The sequence below is a fragment of the Corythoichthys intestinalis genome, chromosome 1 (assembly GCF_030265065.1).
Source record: "Corythoichthys intestinalis isolate RoL2023-P3 chromosome 1, ASM3026506v1, whole genome shotgun sequence".
Lineage (NCBI taxonomy): Eukaryota > Metazoa > Chordata > Actinopteri > Syngnathiformes > Syngnathidae > Corythoichthys > Corythoichthys intestinalis.
This window is the reverse complement of record NC_080395.1, coordinates 10130728-10149509: the sequence shown is the minus strand read 5'-3', so window position 1 is coordinate 10149509 and position 18782 is coordinate 10130728. Positions and strand designations below refer to the sequence as shown.

Here is an 18782-nt window from a genome sequence, read left to right as displayed (position 1 = left end):
TGAGTGGCGTTTTGAAATAATACAGTATGTATTCCAATGGTCAACAGCCAAATTTGTGCATGAAATATTTATACTATTTGTAGCTAAATTGAGGTGATTCAATGCTTTTCATGTGTCGGAATATAGAAATTGTTTCTAGTTTGCAAGTTCAAACAGTTTAAATGTTCTCAATGAGAATGTTTTAAAAAAGTATCTGTGTGGAATAGGCATGTGTTAGTATTTTAAAAACTTTGATGCAGCGCTTCCCTTTATTTATTGTCTGTTCAGTTTCCAAACATTTGTCTTTATTAGTCTTAAGTATTGTATTATTTTCCAATCTGATTCATTATAGTATTACTGACCTTTTTTTAATTTTAAATGTTTTCCTATATTTCCTCTATTTTGAACAATTTTAAGAGCTCTTCTCGATTCGATATAAAAATCAACTTGAGTGTAACTTGCCAATATGTAGTCTGTATTTTGACTTTAGTTTTTAACTGAAGAAAAAAGAACGTTCCAGAATCATCTCAAATTTATTCATTTTAAAATAATTGAAATGGACTGATTTATTATTTAATTATTTAGTAAGAATTAGAAGTCATTTTAACAAGTCATTTTAACAAATTAAAAGTAAATATCGGCACTTCTAAAGCATGAAATAAAAACTTGGATATTGGTTATATACAATTCTTGTTTTTGTTTTTTTTTTAAAAATAGATATACCGCAATGGTTTTGGCACTTTCTTTTGAATCACCCTGTATTTCATTGATTAAAGTCAAGCGACAACCTTCTTTGAGTGAGGCTTCTTGCCAAGAGCGATCTCTCCTGGTCATTCCGCCTCTTAGTTTTTCCTTGCACTCTTTTTTGTATTTTTTGAATAATTATGGCTCAAGTCATTCATAGTTATGACTCAAATTCGGGTTTGTTTACCATATTTAATATTTTTGGAGTCGAGTGATTTGAAGTAGTTTTGGTTCGAACGTTTCAACAGATTACGCTGAAGTTTCAGTGCCTGAAGGTTTCTACTTCCGGTTCTCCAGACGCAACGTCCGTGTACTTTCCGGGACTCGCAGTTCTTTCGTGTTCCCTTCTCTTATCCAAACGAGCCCCTTCAAAGCCTTCTCATCGGGTAAGCACCCACGTAGGAATTTAATGAACTAAAACGTCCTATCTTAAGGCTTAGCGGAAATCGTTTGGCTTTATGTTATAGCTTCCCGGGCTTGCTAAACTGTTTTAGCTTAGCTTAGCTTAGCTCACTAGCCAAGACACGATAACGCATTTCGATTGCTTTGGCTTCACGCCACTTCTGATTTGTAGATCTTGTATTCAGGGGGGCTCGCTCGGTTAACATTAGAGTGATTACATTCAATTGTATCAGACGCTTTTCGACGTTCTTAAATATGCTACAAAATACTACTGAGTGAAGGTTAACTGTGGCGTTTTCTACGCTTGAAATCTTACTTTAGGTTAGAACATATGACACTGCAAGACCCAGCATTGCTCCACAACAACAACAAGGGTTCTTTGTTATTCTGCTGTTCATTCTCACAACCAAACACATACTGGCGCATGCGCACGATCAATTGGCATGTATATTTCACTTTACTTGACACCAATGCATCAAGTCAAAGTGTAGCGACGTACGTCCTGTTGATTTTATGTCACTTCCTGTTTGTTTTGGGACCTTTTTGGGACATTTCTTTGTCAGTTCATTGGCTGCCTTTGACTGTACTAGACGTCAATTCCATGTTGACAAGGAGGGGGGAAATGACCTAATGTGACTGCCGAGTGCTGACACAAAAGTGAGCCAAGTGCAGAAATGCACAAATCTCCAGTTTTATGGCGCCAATGTCAAAATAAAAGCGTGTGATTCTGTGTGAACTGTAGGGGTGGGAACCCCAGGGCACCTCACGACGAGATACGATTCACGATGCAAGACTCTCAATAACAAATTTTCTTACTATGTCGCGATACAGCGATTATTGATTAATTGGTCAGAAAATCGATGTACGATATTCTACGATACAGCTGTTAAAACGAAAAATGAAATATTTCAACAACAAAAAAAAAGTTATTATTGGGTCCTTTATTACACAGTGACACCTTGACTGTATAACATTTCTGTAAAATATAAATGTACTGCAAAATTTTTACCTGCACATATAGCGCGAACAAACCACAACCACTGATATCGTTTGGAGAGCTCATGTTGAATGCCACCCTTAATTCATCGAACCAGAAGTGAATTACAGACAGATAATTTTCCTTGGGGTATTTTGCGGGTTATTTTTATTTTTGTCCGCACTACGGTAATGGAATATGGCTTCAACTCTCCTAAAATATTCTTAAGTCCCCCTAAATAATTTAATGTTTTATTTAAAAAAAAAAAAAAAGATGACAAAAATCCCCTTCAGTGCGTCGCTGTCCAATCCATTCCACTTGTTCATGTAGAAAATGCCCACATCTCTGAAAATCCAGTCCGTGTTTTCCCTGTGAGATTGTTAGCAATCAGTCCTACCTTCTGTTTTTATTTTTTTTCGCAGTCGGTCTCTGCGCATGTCTTACGTTTGTTTTGCGGTCAAAAGTTGCATCCCAGCTCAAAAATAACTGCTACTTAGCTGCTGCTAACTAGTTAGTCTGAAATGCATTATAATGGTCCTTGTAGAGTTAAGTGTGCACGCTTGTTACCACTATCTTTGGAGTGGCTTCCTTCTGGAGCATCAGCTGTGTTTTTCACTTTACACAGAGATGAGTATAGGAGCTGAGCTCATTCACGTATGATTATCATAGGTGGATAATCATAGTAATACACTAATAATAATCATCACTTCACCATCTTTATTGACCTGTAGGAGTCAGAGCAGAGGAAAGAAGAGGGTGACAGGGAGAGACCTCAACTTAGAAGGTGAGTAGGAGAGTAATAATAAGAAAATGGGAAAAAGCCAAGAAGATGATTATATATAGCAAACATACACTTACACACATACAGTACAGACCAAAAGTTTGGCCACACCTTCTAATTCATGGTTTTTCTTTATTTTCATGACTATTTACATTGTTAATTCTTACTGAAGGTAATAAAACTATGGCTGAACACATGTGGAATTATGTAATTAGCAAAAAAATAACTACGTGTAATATTCTAGTACTCTTGCCATCCCTCATGATGAACTTCAAGAATGAGTCACCTAAAATGGGTTTTGACTTCACAGGTATGCCTTTTCAGGGTTAATTAGTGGAACTAATTGCTTTATCAATGAGGTCGGGACATTTATTTGTGTCGTATTGAATGAGGTGTGTCCAAACTTTTGGCCTGTACTGTATGTATGTGAATATGTTGTGTATAATGTTTGGGTATATGTTTGTGTGCATTAGTGTGTGTAAGTCAAATTAGCCTGACCCAGATATTACTTAAATTCAAGTAATTAGTAGTATTTTTCAGGGTTTGAAATTACAGCCGTATTTGTTACATATTTGCCCAAAATGTAATCTGTGCGATTTACAAATATTTGGGTACAAACAGTTTCTGTGTTGTGAATGAAAGTTATGGCATTTGCCTCTCTGATTTCATATGTGTGTGTGTGTATGTATATATATATATATATTTTAAAAATTAGTCTTTGTCAGCTGTTTGTGAAGATTTGTGCTACGTGAACACTACGTTCACTTACATCCTGTGTAATGCCTGAGTTATGCTCCTGTCTTACGGTGACAGCGAAGTGACTACGGCGTCAATGAGCATTCGATAGTTCTGCGGTGAAGGAATGCGTTGCTCTGTAATTCACCGCCAAGCCACTAGAGCAGGGGTGGCCAACCCTGGTCCTCGAGAGCCGCAATCCAGCTTGTTTTCCATGTCTCCCTCCTCCAACACAACTGAAACAAATTATCAGGATTGTTATCGGGCAACTGCAGAGTTTGCTGATGAGCTTATCATTTGATTCAGGTGTGTTAAAGGAGGGAGACATGGAAAACAAGCCAGATTGCGGCTCTCGAGGACCAGGGTTGGCCACCCCTGCAATAGAGGGGTGTGGTGTTACTTTGTACGGTTTTGGGGCATGCTTGTTGACTTCCTCTAGTCTCGTTTAATGGAGAAAAAAATAAATAAACAATGCAAGATGGAACGGTTGAATGTGGATCTTTAGCTCATCAACATTGAATAAATATTGATCATACAAATGTTGAAGCGCAGGCGACGCAGAAGACGGTTTCGAGGCGGTCTGTCCAACTTTTGATGCCGCACAGAGAGTTCTATGTAGCCTCCGGTGGAAAACGGCAAGCTGTGGCGGCTAGCTTCGAACTGGCGTCGAGCACTGCGTCCAGTGTTTTGTCCGAGGTCTGCAAAGCCATCCAGCCCGATTTGTTTGCTGTGTACTACAACCAGCCAGTGGGAAGCCAAAGCAGATTTCTGGCGGCTATGGAACTTCCCAAACTGCGTTGGAAGCCTTTATGTTAACGTTATCATAAAAGCATAGAGGCACTCTCAATCAGTTATGATGTATCGAGTGTGAACTGTATGTTGTTGAAAATTAAACATCAACACAACTCTTTTGACACAAAACCTGTGCTTTCTTTTTCATATACTTGAAGTGTGACACGTAAATAAGTCACAGACTCACAGCAAACACATGTACACAATAAATGAGGAAGTGCACCAACCAAAATACTACATAAAGTGATAAAAAGCCGGCGGTTTTTGGCCAACTGGGTCACCGCTTCGTGTGGCCATTCGATTCCAAACACACACATACTTGTCTCTGTGGTCCTTTCAATTTTTTATTCAATCGCTGGCTGACCTCCAGCCCCGTATTTTCAGCAGTCTCCTCCCAACGAATTGCTTGCCATTTGGCAATCTTCATAATGTCTTGACGAAACATTGTAGAAGTTGTCGTACTTGCTCTTTGTTGATACTCTCGTCGGCTTGGTCCATTTTTGTGTGTAGAAAAATCATGTTTGACAATGTCGGTGATTTCGCGATGAACCGGAAACAACAGTCTGACCGGACCAATCATAGTCTATTTCTACCACGTCGCACACGTTGACGCGACGTAAAGTCAGAAAAATGAGAAGGAGCCAGAGAGGCTACGGTGGGGGGTCGTAAATTGGGTCTTCCTTGATGGCGCAGGTCTGACCCGAAAGCATAACTTGTCCTTAACTTCCGGGGACTAAAAATTACAAAAAAAAAAAGAAATATTCTAAATAAAATTAAAATAAATGCAGTCCATTAATTGAGCCTAAAGCCACAGCTCAACATTATAACAATCAGAACAAACATAATTGAAATATTTTCCATAAAATGCACGTGTGTATGACGCGTATCACGTTTATATTATACACACACTCTCTTTCTCTACACAGACAGTTGCCAGAGGGAAAAAAACATGTTTTACCACCTCTTTACACAATAAACACGCTGCAGTTAACTCTCGTAACTGGTGGGAAATGTTCTTGACAGTGTTTACTAACCTTCAATTTTGTATAAATGCGAAATATTGGAAGTATTGCCTCCTCGGGCAGTCATCGTCCACAAACATGTTTTACATGTCAGTTGGCCCTCTTCCTCTAAACCTTTAACTTTTTTTAAGCCGAAGTATTCCCATAAGCAATTTCGTTTCCTTCAATGGGGGGAGAATATGGGGGGGCAATATCAGTTCTGCCTACCCTCTCCAAGGTTTTAGAAGGAGTAGTCCATCACAAACCCAATAACTATCTAGACAAACTAAACATCATTGTCCCATCACAATATGGATTCAGAAAAGAAAATACTACATATATGGCAGTACTTGACTTAACAGAAAAAGTCTATGATGCAATCGACAAAGGTGACTTTGGAGTTGGCATTTTTTTTTGGACCTATCCAAAGCATTCGACACCATTAACACTGAAATACTCATCAATAAACTGCAGCATTATGGGATTAGAGGCCTAGCACTAGACTGGTTCCATAGTTACCTGTCTGGACGACATCAGTATGTCAACATTAGCTATTTTAAATCATCATACAAACTCATCAAACATGAGTCCCCCAGGGCTCCATCTTTGGGCCGCTCCTCTTCAACCTATACATTAATGATTTTGTTAATTCCACGTCCGTTTTGCATAAGGTAATATTTCCTGATGATACAAATTTGGTTTTTTTTCCCATAAAAATCCAACTGCACTTGAGCAAATCATAAATAGTGAATTTAAGAAAATAGACACATGGTTAAAATGTAATAAACTATCTCTAAATATCAATAAAACAAATTACATTGTGTTTCTCTCCCATAAAAAACAAGCCACTAAACAAATCTGCCTAAACATAAACGGAGAAAACATTGAAAGAGTCGACTCTACAAAAGTTTTGGGAGTCCATATTGATGAGTGCCTTAATTTTAGAAAACATATTGATGATCTTACAAATAAACTGTCAAAATATGCTGCTCTTTTCTTCAAACTGAGACACTATCTCCCACTCTCTGCACTTCTCATTTTGTATAAATCTTTATTTGAACCACACTTACAATATTGTAATGTCATATGGTGCAACACATATCCAACTTATTTACAAAAGCTTGAAATACTACAGAAAAAGTTATACGTGCCCTAACATGGTCTGAGTTTAATACTCCAACTAGAATAATTTTTCACCGCCACCACCTTCTGAGGCTTAAAGACTACAACTATTACCAAAATGCTTGTGTAATGTATCAGATTATCTATAGACTAAACTATAAATTAGGTGACCTCATCCCAGTCTGTACTCCTCAACACACATACAGTGGGGAGAACAAGTATTTGATACACTATTTGATACCCATTGGCTGTGTATCAAATACGTGTTCTCCCCACTGTATACTACCACAACAAAACATCAAATCACAGGGAAAAAACGAAGGCTAAAGTGTACAAGCTTTAGCATTGTGTGCAAAGGACCACAGATTTGGAATGAACTGGACGAAACACTTAAAATGTCACACTCCATCTCCATCGTTAAGAAAAAACTCAAAACTCATCTCCTAGCGATGTATATATAATATGCTGATTCTTTGAATTACACTACTGGTGTCTCATATCAAATCCAATGTAACCAAAATTTTGAAATTATCCACAGTTAATTGTATGTGTGTGTGTGTGTGCTGTCTAACTGGGCCCCTGCTAAAAGCTTTGAATAGCTTCTTTGGAGTGTCCTATTCGTCCATCTTAACATGTGAACTGCTAGTGTATGATCATGTACTGTATTTGATGATGTGCGAATAAACTGAAACTGAAAAGTTCAGGAGTTTCACCTCCACCAACCATCGTATAGCACAGCTGACCCACTGACACTGAGCAACAACTGGTGGAAATGATTTCTCCCTGCACTTTGAGACATAATAAATAGCGAAACCGTTGGGAAGGTATTACATGTAATTTGGTGAAAAATTGTAGAACTTGAATCATTGTGAAAAAAAATTGTTTTTCAAAAAACCCGCGTTTATGGGCAAATGTAAAATTTTTGGGTTCAATCAAAAAATTCCCCGCATCGCGTGAAAATTCCGGACATTTTGATACCTGAACGGTGACGGTCGGTCAAGCAGGTTGGCTTCTACGGCGCGCCGCAGAAACGCCATCCTAAACAAAAAAGCAATTTTCCTATACAGGCCCAATATAATAAAGTTTATGAATTTTCCCTTCAATTAACATGAAAATCAGGGCAAAAGCTCTTACTTAGCAAATCACGTGTTTTTTTTTTTTCTTCCCACCTAGTGTCCCGCACACGTTACAGAAGATCTTCACCCTAAGATGTGCGATCACACCCACGTTAAACAGGAGGAGGAGTCTGAGATGCCGTACATCAAACAGGAGGCAGAGCCAGACACCCCCTACATTAAAGAAGAAAAACAGGAAGAAGAAATCTTTCCAGTGACTGTTAGTGTGAAGAGCGAAGAAGATGAAGGTCCCAGCGAAGAGAGCGGAGCAGCGAAACCTTTGAGCGACGGCTCATTTCAGCACCTGACAACAAAAGAAGAAGGAGAATCGCAAACGGATGGCCTCTTAGCTCCGCTCTCGGAAAGCGGCGACGTAACGTCACACTCTTCTGACTTTAACACTGATAAGGGTGGGAAACCATTTGGCTGCACATTTTGCAGCAAAAGATTTTCTTTTAAGTCTCAATTAATAATACATAAGCGTACACACACTGGAGAAAAGCCTTTTGTCTGCACACGTTGTGGTAAAAGATTCGCCGAGAAGAAACATTTAAACACACACGCAAGAATACATACTGGAGAGAAGCCTTTCTCGTGCTCACTTTGCGATAAAAGATTTTCTCAGAAGACAACTAAAGAAAAGCATGTGCGTACACACAAAGCAGATAAGCCTTTTGTCTGCACATATTGTGGCGAAAGATTCGCCGAGAAGGAAAATTTAAACCACCACACAAGCGCGCTCAGTGGAGAGAAGCCTTTTGCCTGCTCTTTATGCGAGAAAAGATTTTATTGTCAGGGTCAGTTGACAAAACACACGCGTAGACACCCTGAAAAAAAGGCTTTTGTGTGCACATGTTGTGGTAGAAGATTCACAGAGAAGGGAAATTTAAAGAGACACGCAAAAACACACACTGGAGAAAAGCCTTTTGTCTGCACAAGTTGTGGTAAAAGATTCGCAGAGAAGATAGAATTAGACCAACACATAAGAACACATAGCGGAGAGAAGCTATTCGCCTGCTCCTTATGCGATAAAAGCTTTTCTCGGAAGACAAACAGAGAAAGGCATATGCTTACACACACTGGAGAGAAACCGTTTGCCTGCACACTTTGCGACAAACGATTTTTCCAGAAGACTGATTTAGAAAAGTGTCAGCGTACACACGCTGGAGAGAAGCCTTTTGTCTGCACGTGTTGTGGTAAAAGATTCACCCATAAGACGTATTTAAACAAACACTCAAAAATCCATGCTGCAGAAAAGCCATTTGCATGTACACTTTGTGGCAAAGGATTTAATCGGAAGACTCGTTTAGAAGTGCACATACGTACACACACTGGAGAAAAGCCTTATGTCTGCACATTTTGCGGTAAAAGATTCACCCAGAAGAAAAATTTAGACAGACACGCAAGACTCCACACCGGAGATAGGCCTTTCCCCTGCTCAGTTTGTGGTAAAAGTTTCACGGAGAAGGCATATTTAAACAAACACGCAATCATACATAGTGGAGAGAAGCCTTTCGGCTGCTCAATTTGTGATAAAAGATTTTTTGAAAAGACTTGCTTAACGACGCACATGAGGACACACACTGGAGAAAAGCCATTCCCCTGCTCAATTTGTGGTAAAAGATTCAGCGTGAAGGGAAGTTTAAACCAACACGCACGCACACATAGTAAAGAGACGCCTATTTACCTGCTCCTTCTGTGAGAAAAGATTTTATTGTCAGTCTCAGTTGACAACACACACGTTTACACACACTGGAGAAAAGCCTTTTGTCTTCACATGTTGTGGTAAAAGATGAGAAGGCAAATTTAAAGGGGACCACAGATGGAAAGACTTGTAGTTCTTAAAAGAGAAACTTTATTATGAGTTAAAATAATTTGATCTTAAAACCCCTATTGATGTTTTCGTTTTTATACAATTTGTAAAAATAGTTTAACTAGTAGGTCACCGTTGTTATTGAAGTCGCACGACGGTGACGTCACTGGGTTACACTGTCGGGCTTCCGGAGAATGACTCTTGCGACATAAACATGTCATCAGTTCAGCCCTTTGAATTTGAACCAGAGAGGAATAATAATGAGCAAAGCAACACTGTCGAGCTTTCACCAAACAAGCAGCAAAAGCAAAATGAACAGGAAAGACAGGATGAGACGAGATGAAAGTAGGGGGAAAAACGGTGCTCTGCCAAAATGTGCTACTCTGGTGAAACGCCTACAAGAGGCGAACTTGACACCCAAAGTATGACCGTGGGCTTTCAGCTTGTTTTGTTTAGATGCATACAGACAGAACATACTAAATATGACTTAAGAAAATTCTTAAACATAGTAATATCAAATCAGGGTGGATGAAATACGCTACGTGACTAATGTGGTCAACAAATCAATAATCTGCTTTAAAGCTACCACTTCTTTCCTGCTACTTTGATTTACTCAGATTTAGCTTTTGTCTCCTCTATTTGTTGCTTTTGTAAACTCTGGTAAAGTGACCTCGAGTGTCTTGAAAGGCACTTTGAAATGATATGTATTCCACTGGTCAAGTCAAATTTGTGCATGAAATATTTATACTTTTTGTCGTAAAATTGAGGTCATTGAATGCATTGCAAGAGCCAGAATATAGAAATTGTCTCTAGTATGCGAGTTCATACAGTTTAAATGTTATCTATGACAATATTTTTTAAAAAGCTCTATGGAATATTTCCTTTAGGCACAAAAGGCTGATGTATCCAAAAATAATTTATTTCAATAATAGGCCTGTGTTCTTATTTGAAATTATTATTAAATTATTTTCTTATTCAAAACCAATGTATCTCAGTCAGCAGGCTAATAATTTAGCAAACTCCCGTTCAAATTCTTCTCATTTTGAGAGCATTTTCTATAAACGGGTCAAAATTTGAGACCACGCTGCCCATTGGTCTGTTGTATTCTCTCATACCAAGTGAGAGTCAACCTTCCGCTGAGCAAACCAGTTCTTCCCATCAGATCAAGGACGAGCAGTTAAAAGAAATGGATTAAGCCTGTAAATTGAGAGCAAAACAGTCCAAAACCTGGTCTAATAAGCCACTTTGCCTAGATTTGATCAGTATACGAAAATAGGGCTCCGCATTTCTTTACTTTTACTGAACCCCATAGACTTACTCACCAAACCCCTGGGGTTTGATTAACCCAGGTTAAGAACCACTGGTTTTTATTCGTCTTGTGCATTGTATTATTTCTACTCTGATTTATTATAGAATTACGTTACTTTTTTAAAAATTACTATTCATCTCCCTCCTATACTTCCTCTATGTGAACAATTTTTAGAGCGCTCCATTATTTGTTATAAAAATCAACTGAAGAGTGTCACTTGGGGACAAAGCCAATGTGTAGTCTGTTTGTATTTTGATTGAATTTGGTTTTAATTTCCATTGTATTAATTCACTAATTCATTTACAGCATAGACATTTAAAAAAATAAACATGAATATTTTTCTTCAAGAAAGCAGTTGTGTATATCATTTATAAAAGTCAAGTGAAACAACAGGCTTTGAGTGAAGTCTTCTTGCCAACAGTGATCTCTCCTGGTCATTCTTTGCGTCTCGATGTAATTTTCCCTTGCGCTCTTCTTTTTTTTTTTTTTTTTTCCCGTATTTTTGGAATAATTTGGGCTCAAACCAAGTCACTGATTATTATGAGTCAAATTCGGATTTGTTTACCATATTTATTGAATATTTTTGGAGTCGAGTGATTTTAAGTAGTTTTGTTTCCAAACGCTTCAAAAGATTACACTGAAGTTTCGATTCCTTAACGTTTCTACTTCCGGTTCACTTGACGCAATCTCCGAGTACTCTCGCCACACTTGCTGTTCTTTTCGTTCCCTTCTAACCAAACCAGATTCTTCAAAGCATTCTCATCGCGTAAGTACCAATTTAATGGACTAAAACGTCCCATCTTCAGGCTTAGTGGAAGTCGTTTGGCTTTATGTTATAGCTTCCCAAGCTTGCACAACTTTTTTATTATTATTTTTTTTTTTTTAGCTTAGCTGTGTTTAGCCAAAACACGCTAACGCATTTGGGTTGCTTTGGCTTAACGCCACTTCTGATTTGTTTTCAGCGGGGCTCGCTCGGTTAACATTAAACTGATTATATTTATTTGTAGACGACGCTTCTCGACTTGTCTTCAAGATGCTACAAAATAGGCCTCCCACTGAGTCAAGGCCGAGTGCGGCGTTTTCGTACGCTTGTAATCTTATATTAGATTAGAACATGGGACACTGCGAGACCCTTTCGTGCCGTTGCTCCATAACAACAGCAACAACGGTTCTTTATTATTACTGCTATTCGATCTCACAACCACACACATTCCAGCGTGCGCACAATTGCACTTTCTGAAGAAAGTGCGATGAGAGCTTTGCTGTGGGAGATAAAGACCCGCTCAGTTGATATTGAAGCGTTTTAGAGTCACTTCCTCTTGCTATTAGGTCATTTCTTGTTTATATTTTGACGTACATGGCCGTCAATGGCATCGGCTTCCATATGTGTCAATGCAATTTAAGTACATTGGTATCAAGAGAATTGATGGCATGGACGGACATTGGTATCAATTTCATGGACGTACTTGGACGTGCATGGCTGTCAATGGCATAAACGTGCTTGGGCGCCAGTTGAATGTTAGTGGGCTGCAATGGTGCCGTAAGCGTATTGCCAATAGGGCTGCAGCTATTGAATATTTTAGTGATCGAATATTCTACTGAAAATTCCATCGATTAATCAGATAAAACTTATTTTTTGGGGTAAATGGCAATGATAAATACACATGACAAAAAAGACACCTAATATTGCACCATTTTTAGACAATGTCTTAATTTTTATGTACAGTGTATCACAAAAGTGAGTACACCCCTCGCATTTCTGCAGATATATGTCATGGGACAACACTGACAAAATGACACTTTGACACAGTGAAAAGTAGTCTGTGTGCAGTTTCTATAATAGAGTTAATTTATTTTCCCCTCAAAATAACTCAAAATATAGCCATTAATATCTGAACCCCTGGCAACAAAAGTGAGTACGCCCCTCTGAAAAAACGTACATCCATAAATGTCCAAATTGAGTACTGCTTGTCATTTTCCCTCCAAAATGTCATGTGACTCGTACAGGAGTGCTTTCAGTATTGCTGCATAGATTGAAAAGGTGGGGAGTCAGCCTGTTAATGCTCAGACCATACATCAAATTGGTGTGCATGGTTGTCACCCCAGGAGGAAGCCTCTTCTGAAGACCGTACACAAAAAAGCCCGCAAACAGGTTGCTGAAGACATGTCAACAAAGCACATGGATTACTGGAACCATGTCCTATGGTCTGATGAGACGGGCGGGCTTTCTTGTGTACCGTCTTCTCCTCCTAGGGTGACAGCCATACACACCAATTTGATGTAGAGTGCGGCATATGGTCTGAGCACTAACAGGCTGACCCCCCACCTCTTCAATCTTTGCAGCAATACTGACAGCACTCCTGTAACAAGTCACGTGACATTTTGGAGGGAAAATGACAAGCAGTACTCAATTTAGATATTTAGGGATGTACATTTTTTCAAACGGGTGTACTCACTTTTGTGATACTCTGTACATTGTTAAAAACAGCCAACAATTGCATTTGTACTTGCAATCATTTTCTGGGAGATTTTGAGCATTATCAGACAGAATTGCAGTGGTGCCAACTAGAGCTGGGAATCTTTGGGCGATTCGATTACGATTACGATTCAGAGGCTCCGATTCGATTATAAAACGATTATTGATGCAACCCCCTCCTTTTTTTTTTTATATATTTTTTTTAAATAATGTTTTGTACATTAGTTCCAAAATTGCTCAAAAATACTCTCAGGCTAAACCAAACTACTATTTCAGTATCAAGTAAACATATAGCAGTAAACAAATATACAAAAATAACAGTAAATAAAAAACTCCAGTCCCCATTCTGTATCAGCAGCTTTAAACTACATTCAATTAATTTAATGTTGTGAATCAACCGTTAAAGTTGTTAAAATTGCTCCTATTATTCCATAATTTCCCTTTTGTCTAGTTTCGACATGTGAAAGTTTTAAAACTATTTTAAAGATAGATTCAAGTCAATATTTTACCGATTTAGGAGTATTTTAGATAAAAAGTTAATTAGGTTTGCTTGGAAGGTTCGCTACAACAGCCTTGCAGGGAAGTGTACTGCTTTAAGATGGCGGCCGTTTACTAACGTCCGCATCTAGCTTTTTGTTGGTGTGCTGCTAACGCTACCGAATCTATATTGCGTCTATTCATTCATTCATTTTCCATGCCGCTTTTCCTCACGAGGGTCGCGGAGGTGCTGGAGCCTATCCCAGCCAACTACGGGCAGTAGGCAGGGGACACCCTGAACTGGTTGCCAGCCAATCGCAGGGCACAAGGAGACATACAACCATTCACGCACACACTCATACCTACGGACAATTTAGAGTGTTCAATCAGCCTACCATGCATGTTTTTGGGATGTGGGAGGAAACCGGAGTTCCCGGAGGAAACCCACGCAGGCACGGGGAGAACATGCAAACTCCACACAGGAAGGCCGAAGCCCGGGATTGAACCCTTGATCTCAGAACTGTGAGGCAGATGTGCTAACCACTAAGCCACCGTGCCGCCTTATATTGCGTCTAGTCCTATGTAAATGATATCTACCGTAACATTATGTGGATGTACTTTGTAGCAGCTTTTCGGCAGCAGTCAGGTATGGTGTTGTGTTTTTTTTATCTCGTGGCATGAGTTGAGCAAGAGCCGTGAGTTGAGTATTGGCATTACCCGAGGGGCTGGGTAATGAGAAGCATGATGTTTAGCTACTCTCGCTCCGTTCCTCATTGACCGCGCGGCGCGCTGAGTGTGTTGTACTTCTGCTTTAATAGGCATATTTCAATAATCGGAATTTGGATGTTTGTGAATCGTTCTCAAATCTTCCACGGCCGAATCGCGAATAATCTAAGAATCGGAAATTTTGCACAACTCTAGTGCCAACACTGTTGGCCGGCAATGTAATAAAGTTGAGGAATTTTCCCATCAATTAGCATGAAAATCACGGCAAAAGCCCTGCTTCAGCAAATCACGTGATTTTTTTTTTTTCCCGTCTTCCCACCCAGTGTTCCGCAGACGTTACTGAAGAAGATCTTCACCCTGAGAAACACGATCCCATCCACTTTAAACAGGAGGAGGAGTCGGAGATGTTGTGTATTAAACAGGAAGTGGGGCCAGACACCCCCTGCATTAAAGAAGAAGAACAGGAAGAAGAAATCTTTCCAGTGACCGTCAGTGTGAAGAGCGAAGAAGATGAAGGTCCCAGCGAAGAGAGCGGAGCAGCGAAACTTTCGAGCAACAGTTCCTTTCAGCACCTCACAACAAAAGAAGAGGGACAATCGCAACCGGATAGCCTCTTAGCTCCGCTCTCAGACAGCGACGACATAACGTCACACTCTTCTGACTTTAACACTGATGAGGAGGATGTTGACTCTGACCAAAATGCTTGGAAATCCTTAAACAAGTCACCATTGAAAAGAGAAACACAAGAATGTGCGGGTGGGAAACCGTTTGGCTGCATTCTGTGCGACAAAGGATTTTCTCGGAAGACTGATTTAGAAAGGCATCAGCGTACACACACTGGAGAAAAGCCTTTTGTCTGCACACATTGTGGTCAAAGATTCGCCGAGAAGAAAAATTTAAACAGACACATAAGAATACATACTGGAGAGAAGCCTTTCGCCTGCTCACTTTGCAATAAAAGATTTCCTCGGAAGACAAATAAAGAAAGGCATATGTTTACGCACACTGGAGAGAAGCCTTTCGCTTGCACACTTTGCGATAAGAGATTTTCTTGGAAAAATGATTTAAAAACCCATATGCGGACACACACTGGAGAGAAGCCTTTTGTCTGCACGTGTTGTGGTAAAAGATTCACCGATAAGAAACATTTAAACAAACACGCAACCACACACAGTGGAGAGAAGCCTTTCGCCTGTTCGATGTGTGAGAAAAGATTTTATTTTCAGTCTGAGTTGACAACACACACGCGGAAACACACTGGGGAGAAACCTTTTGCCTGCACACTCTGCGACAAAAGATTTTCTCAGAAGTCTGATTTAAAAACGCATATGCGTAGACACACTGGAGAGAAGCCTTTTGTCTGCACGTGTTGTGGTAAAAGATTCACTGATAAGAAAATTTTAAGCAAACACGCAAGCACACACAGTGGAGAAAAGCCTTTCGCCTGTTCCATGTGTGAGAAAAGATTTTATTTTCAGTCTGAGTTGACAACACACATGCGGAAACACACTGGAGAGAAACCTTTTGCCTGCACACTATGCGACAAAAGATTTTCTCAGAAGTCTGATTTAAAAACGCATATGCGTAGACACACTGGAGAAAAGCCTTTTATTTGCACGTGTTGTGGTAAAAGATTCACCGATAAGACAAATTTAAACAAACACACAAAAATCCACACTGGAGAGAAGCCTTTTGCATGCACGCTTTGCGACAAAGGATTTTCTCGGAAGACCCATTTAATAATACATAAGCGTTCACACACTGGCGAAAAACCTTTTGTCTGCACATGTTGTGGTAAAAGATTCACTCAGAAGAAAAATTTGAACGGACACGCAAGAACACACACTGGAGAAAAGCCTTTCTCCTGCTCAATTTGTGGTAAAAGATTCACAGAGAAGGGGAATTTAAACAAACACGCAAGCACACATAGTGGAGAGAAGCCTTTCGCCTGCTCCTTTTGTGAGAAAAATTTTTACTCTCAGTCTCAGTTGACAACACACACGCGTACACACACAGGAGAAAAGACTTTGTCGTAAAAGATTCTATCTGAAGAGAACTTTAAGCAGACATGCAAGAACACACGTTGGAGAAAAGCTTTTTGTGTGCACGCGTTATGGGAAAAGATTCATTGAGAAGGCAAATTTAAACCAACGCACAAAAGCCACACTGGAGCGCAGTATTTTTCATGCACGCTTTGTGACAAAAGATTTTATCGGAAGACTCATTTACAGTGTACCACAAAAGTAAGTACACCCCTTGCATTTCTGCAGATATTTAAGTATATCTTTTCATGGGACAGCACTGACAAAATGACACTTTGACACAATGAAAAGTAGTCGTTGTGCAGTTCATATAATACAATTAATTTATTTTCCCCTCAAAGTAACTCAAAATATAGCCATTCATATCCAAACCCCTTGGCAACAAAAGTACACCGCATGGGAACTACATACATCCCTAAATGTCCAAATTGAGTACTGCTTGTCATTTTCCCTCCAAAATTTCACGTGACTCGTTTAGGGCTGCAGCTATTGAATATTTTAGTAATCGCCTGAAAATTCGAGTAATCTGATAAAACATTTTTTTTAGGTAAAGAGCAATTACACATATAGATGAGAAAACAAGACATTACATGTAATATTGAACCATTTTCAGTCAATCAATGCCTTTATTTTCGATGTACATTGTTGAAAACCGCCAACTATTGCATCTCAAATGTGACAAAAAAAAAGACTAATTCACTGCTTTCACTCTAAAAACTTTTAGATCTTATAAAAAATATATTTCTCACCTAAAAATGTCATTATGCTTGATAACACACATGACTTAAAAGTTAGGTGTTTTTCCTACGTGTTTCAATTGAATTTCCACTTGTGTCAAGCTATAAGTTCTAGTTAAGTTTTAAGTTAGTCTAAACTGTAAGTCTTGGTAGGATTTTGAGTTTTTGCAATGTTCAAAATAAATGCTGTTCTGTATTGGAGCACATTAGGCACCAGTGCTACTTGGTGTTTTATCCAGCAATTCCTACTGAGCTAAAATTGACAGTTAGCATTATTATGTTTTTATTTTACACCCTAATCACTCTACAGCGCTGTTTTCACAGATCAAATAAAGCCTGTATCTAAGAGATAGTCATGCATCGACAGTGGTCATAATGAATAGAAACCTAGCCCTCCGCAGGGATAACGTTACGTGAGCGAGTGAAAGTAACGTTAATCTTATTTATGAGCGGCGAGAAGTGTACTGCTTAAAGATGGCGGCTGTTTTATTAACGCTGTCGAGTCGGTAATTTGGCATCTAGTTCTACGTACATGTGATATCTATGACACGCATCAGACGCTACCTGCTAGGCTGCTACCACCGTAGCAACATGCGGGTGTAGTTTTTAGCAACGTCGGCTCAGTTTGTAACGGCTATTGGCTGCAGTAAGGTATTTTTTTATTGCTTCTTCCTCTACGCACGTGACGTCAGCGCATTGTCCCACATTAAAAGTAGTCCGGGCAAAACGTGATGCTTGGAGCTGGCAAAATTAAACAATTCCTCGAGGTGAATAAAATTACTCGGATCAGTTTTTAAATCGAGTTGCTCGAGTATTTGTTTAAGCTCTAGACTCCTTACAGGTGTGCTTTCAGCATTGCTGCAGAGATTGAAGAGGTGGGGGGAGGGTCATTCCCACCACCAAGCTTGACTTTAGGTATGACACACTTATCTTTGTACTCCTCACCTGGTCGCCGCCACACATGCTTGAGGCCATCGGAACCAAACAAATGAATCTTCGTCTCATCAGACCATAGGACATGGTTCCAGTAATCCATGTGCTTTGTTGACATGTCTTCAGCAAACTGTTTGCAGGCTTTCTTGTGTCCCGTCTTCAGAAGAGGCTTCCTCCTGGGGTGACAGCCATGCACACCAATTTGGTGTAGATTGCGGCGTATGGTCTGAGCAATAACAGGCTGACCTCCTACCTCTTCAATCCCTGCAGCAATGCTGACAGCACTCCTGTAATGAGTCACGTGAAATTTTGGAGGGAAAATGACAAGCAGTACTTAATTTGGACATTTAGGGATGTACGTAGTTCCCATGCGGTGTACTCATTTTTGTTGCCAGGGGTTTAGATATGAATGGCGATATTTTGAGGGGAAAATAAATTATTATATAAGATGCACACAGACTACTTTTCATTGTGTCAGAGTGTAATTCAGTCAGTGTTGTCCCATGAAAAGATATACTTAAATATCTGCAGAAATGCAAGGGGTGTACTCACTTTTGTGATACACTGAAACAATTAGAGGTAAGAAGGGGCCTATAAATCCAGCTCGACCCGGCAAGTGGGT

At 39.5% G+C, this 18782-nt stretch overlaps 2 protein-coding genes across 2 annotated transcripts; both read left to right on the top strand.

Annotated features, from left to right (window-relative positions):
- Positions 1-1017: 1017 nt before the first annotated feature.
- Positions 1018-11092, top strand: LOC130928263 (gastrula zinc finger protein XlCGF57.1-like). The gene is made up of 3 exons (XM_057854690.1): positions 1018-1109; positions 2833-2885; positions 7706-11092. The coding sequence occupies exon 3, from the start codon at positions 7742-7744 to the stop codon at positions 9347-9349; it is 1608 nt and encodes a 535-aa protein (XP_057710673.1). The 5' UTR covers positions 1018-1109; positions 2833-2885; positions 7706-7741; the 3' UTR covers positions 9350-11092.
- Positions 11093-11417: 325 nt separating this feature from the next.
- On the top strand, positions 11418-18493 carry LOC130928256 (gastrula zinc finger protein XlCGF57.1-like). The gene is made up of 2 exons (XM_057854678.1): positions 11418-11535; positions 14772-18493. Exon 2 carries the CDS (start codon positions 14853-14855, stop codon positions 16482-16484), a length of 1632 nt encoding a protein of 543 aa, XP_057710661.1. The 5' UTR covers positions 11418-11535; positions 14772-14852; the 3' UTR covers positions 16485-18493.
- The last annotated feature ends 289 nt before the right edge of the window (positions 18494-18782 follow it).

What these genes read in the sequence shown, in the direction of transcription:
- LOC130928263 (XM_057854690.1), top strand. Translation starts at nt 7,742, where the DNA reads ATGTGCGATCACACCCACGTTAAACAGGAGGAGGAGTCTGAGATGCCG.
- LOC130928256 (XM_057854678.1), top strand. Translation starts at nt 14,853, where the DNA reads ATGTTGTGTATTAAACAGGAAGTGGGGCCAGACACCCCCTGCATTAAA.